Source organism: Pongo pygmaeus, chromosome Y (assembly GCF_028885625.2).
Source record: "Pongo pygmaeus isolate AG05252 chromosome Y, NHGRI_mPonPyg2-v2.0_pri, whole genome shotgun sequence".
NCBI lineage: Eukaryota > Metazoa > Chordata > Mammalia > Primates > Hominidae > Pongo > Pongo pygmaeus.
Genome location: NC_072397.2, coordinates 41,525,682 through 41,528,944, shown reverse-complemented (window position 1 = coordinate 41,528,944; position 3,263 = coordinate 41,525,682). Strand labels below are relative to the sequence as shown.

At 41.5% G+C, this 3,263-nt stretch overlaps 1 protein-coding gene across 1 annotated transcript; it reads left to right on the top strand.

The window, feature by feature from the left end:
• The first annotated feature begins 933 nt into the window (after positions 1 to 933).
• On the top strand, positions 934 to 3,009 carry LOC129025879 (testis-specific chromodomain protein Y 1-like). The gene has a single exon (XM_054473435.1). It carries the CDS (start codon positions 995 to 997, stop codon positions 2,798 to 2,800), a length of 1,806 nt encoding a protein of 601 aa, XP_054329410.1. The 5' UTR covers positions 934 to 994; the 3' UTR covers positions 2,801 to 3,009.
• Positions 3,010 to 3,263: the final 254 nt, after the last annotated feature.

Sequence of the window (3,263 nt, the reverse complement as noted above, 5' to 3'; positions counted from 1 at the left end):
TCGCTTATCTGAATAACCACTGAAAAGCAGTAGATTACTCACCTGAAAACTAAGATGATAGAACGTAGTAGACTAATATGTTCCAAGTGATGTCAGAAAAAACTGTCAAACCTAAAGCTTATAATCCACCAAATTGTCCATCGAAGGTGAGCGACACATTATGACATTCCCACACAAAAGCTGGCACCCTTTACAAGTAGACTACCCTTTAAGAAATGTCTTATGGAGTACTTCAGGGTAGAATGGACAGACATTCAAAAGCAGTATGAACAAACAAAGTTTAAGGTAAAGATAAATACATGTACAAATATATAAGATATAATATTTGGCCAGGCACGGTGGCTCATACCTGTAATCCCAGCACTTTGGGAGGTTGAGGTGTGTGGATCACGAGGTCAGGAGATCAAGACAACCCAGGCTAACACGGTGAAACCCAGTCTCTCCTAAAAGTACAAAAAATTCGACAGGCAAGGTGGCAGGCGCCTGTAGTCTCAGCTACTTGGGAGGCTGACACAGGAGAATGGCATGAATCCGGGAGATGGAGCTTTCAATGAGCCAAGATTGCACCACTGCGCTCCAGCCTGGGTGACAGAGTGAGACTCCATCTCAAAAAGAAAAAAAAACAATTAACAACATGCACTTCCACAAGTTGTTCTCCACGTACCTTAAAACACAAATATATTTAATAAAAAAAACTACCTCTAATTTCTGTTTTTGACATAAACTGAATAAAGGTATAATTTTGAGGACTCAATAAGTGAAATAGTGGAGGTACATTATACAGGAGTGAAGGTTTTGTATGTTACTGAAGACAAGCTAGGGTAACTTTAAAAATGTTATAAGAATAGAATCTTCCATACAATCGTCATAGCAACCACAATTAAACAAACAAACACAAAAGAGTAACAGGCAGGAAGAACGCTTTCTGTTCTACAACAGAAGGTTGTGGCTGTGGATTTACCTACTCTCACCTGAGGCTACTGAGCAAGCTATCATGCACCATAGCATAGCCGCTATTTCACACAATTTTCACTACACCAGTGGTGACGAAATAGAAGAGGTTCATCCATATGCAGAACCTGGTGAAGAACTGGAGGCAGAAAGGAGTGGCTATGTGGAGACACAACTGAAACAAAGTTGGCACAGCAACTGCTCCAATCCTGTGTCTTTCCTCATGGCTTCCCAGGAGTTTGAGGTTGAAAGTATTGTTGACAAAAGACGAGATAAAAATGGGAATACAGAGTATTTGATTCGGTGGAAAGGTTACAACCAACAGGATGACACTTGGGAACCAGAGCAGCACCTCAGGAACTGTGAAAAATGTATACTTGATTTTAATAGACGACAGACTGAAAAACAGAAAAAACTGACATGGACTAGAACCAGTAGAATTTTTTCAAACAATGCCAGAAGAAGAACTTCTAGATCTACAAAAGCGAGCTATTCTAAGAACTCTCCTACAACGCAAGTGACGGATAGACACCACAGATCCAAAAACAGCAAGTTATTTGCTGCCAGCAAGATCATTAGGAGGAAGGCAGCTTCACTTCTCTCCGACACACAGAATATGGAGAAAATACATTCAACTATCAAGACCCTTGCACCTGAAAGCCCCTTTAACGACAAGAAAACTGTGAGTGGCTTTCAGAAACTTGAGAAACTGTACCCTATTGCAGCAGATCAGCAGGACACGGTGGTCTTCGAGGTGACAGAAGGGAAACTCCTCCAGGACCCTTTGTCACGTCCTGGTGCAGAACAGCCTGGAATAGAGAACAAGACTCAGATACACCCACCAATGTCGCAGATGTCTGGCTCAGTTACCGCTTCAATGGCCACAGGTTCAGCTACCCAAAAAGGTATAGTGGTATTAGTAGACCCATTAGCAGCCAATGGAACAACAGACATGCATACCTCAGTTCCAAGAGTGAAAGGTGGGCAAAGAAATATTACTGATGACAGCAGAGACCAGCCTTTTATCAAGAAGATGTACTTTACCATAAAGCTAACAGAAAGTGCCAGCACATACAGAGACATTGTAGTGAAGAAAGAGGATGGATTCACCCAGATAGTGCTATCAACTAGATCCACAGAAAAAAATGCACTGAATACAGAAGTAATTAAAGAAATAGTTAATGCTCTTAATAACGCTGCTGTGGATGACAGCAAGCTCGTGCTGTTCAGTGCAGCTGGAAGTGTCTTTTGCTGCGGTCTTGATTTTGGGTACTTTGTGAAGCGCTTAAGGAACGACAGAAACAGAGCAAGCCTTGAAATGGTGGATACCATCAAGAACTTTGTGAATACTTTTATTCAATTTAAAAAGCCTATTGTTGTATCAGTCAATGGCCCTGCCATTGGACTGGGTGCATCCATCCTGCCCCTTTGTGATCTCGTGTGGGCTAATGAAAAGGCTTGGTTCCAAACCCCTTATATGACCTTTGGACAGAGTCCAGATGGCTGTTCAACTATTACATTTCAAAAAATGATGGGTAAAGCATCTGCCAATGAAATGTTATTTGCTGGGCGAAAGCTGACAGCACGGGAGGCATGTGCCAAAGGCCTGGTCTCTCAGGTATTTTTGAGTGGAACTTTCACCCAAGAGGTTACGATTCAAATTAAGGAGCTTGCCTCATATAATCAAATTGTACTGGAAGAATCTAAGGCCCTTGTTCACTCTAATATTAAGTTGGAGTTGGAACAGGCCAATGAGAGAGAGTGTGAGGTGCTGAGGAAGATCTGGAGCTCAGCCCAAGGGACAGAATCCATGTTAAAGTATGTTGAAAATAAAACTGATGAGTTTTAGTTGTCAGTCTGACTGCTCAGGACACGAGAACTAAGCTGAACCAAATGCATCATGAGTTGCAAGATGCCCTAATCCATCTTCATAGCCCAAAACAGTTTCACCCATAGCTAAGGCTTGGAAACACAACCGGAAATGCCCAAGCCAGGTATTTAAATTATTACATCATTTTTGAGCACTGCAGCTTTAAAAGAAGTAATAAAACAGCTTGTTTGCCCAAATGTGGTTATTTTACGCTCACATAAGCCCAAATATAAAAGCAGACTGTTGGGTACTAGATTCTTCTTGGAAGCCCTAATGTGTATCTATGGCTACTACTATATATAAGACCAGAGTTGTGATTTATTGGATGTTTATGACAGAGAATCACGTAATAATGTTGATTTTTCTTACTTTTACATGCTAGAATACCTCTACTGGGTTATAAGGCAGCCTCGGCTTCCCTCCCAGAAGGACACAAAATGGT

Excerpts from the sequence above, each read along its gene's own strand:
- LOC129025879 (XM_054473435.1), top strand. The coding sequence starts at position 995 with ATGCACCATAGCATAGCCGCTATTTCACACAATTTTCACTACACCAGT.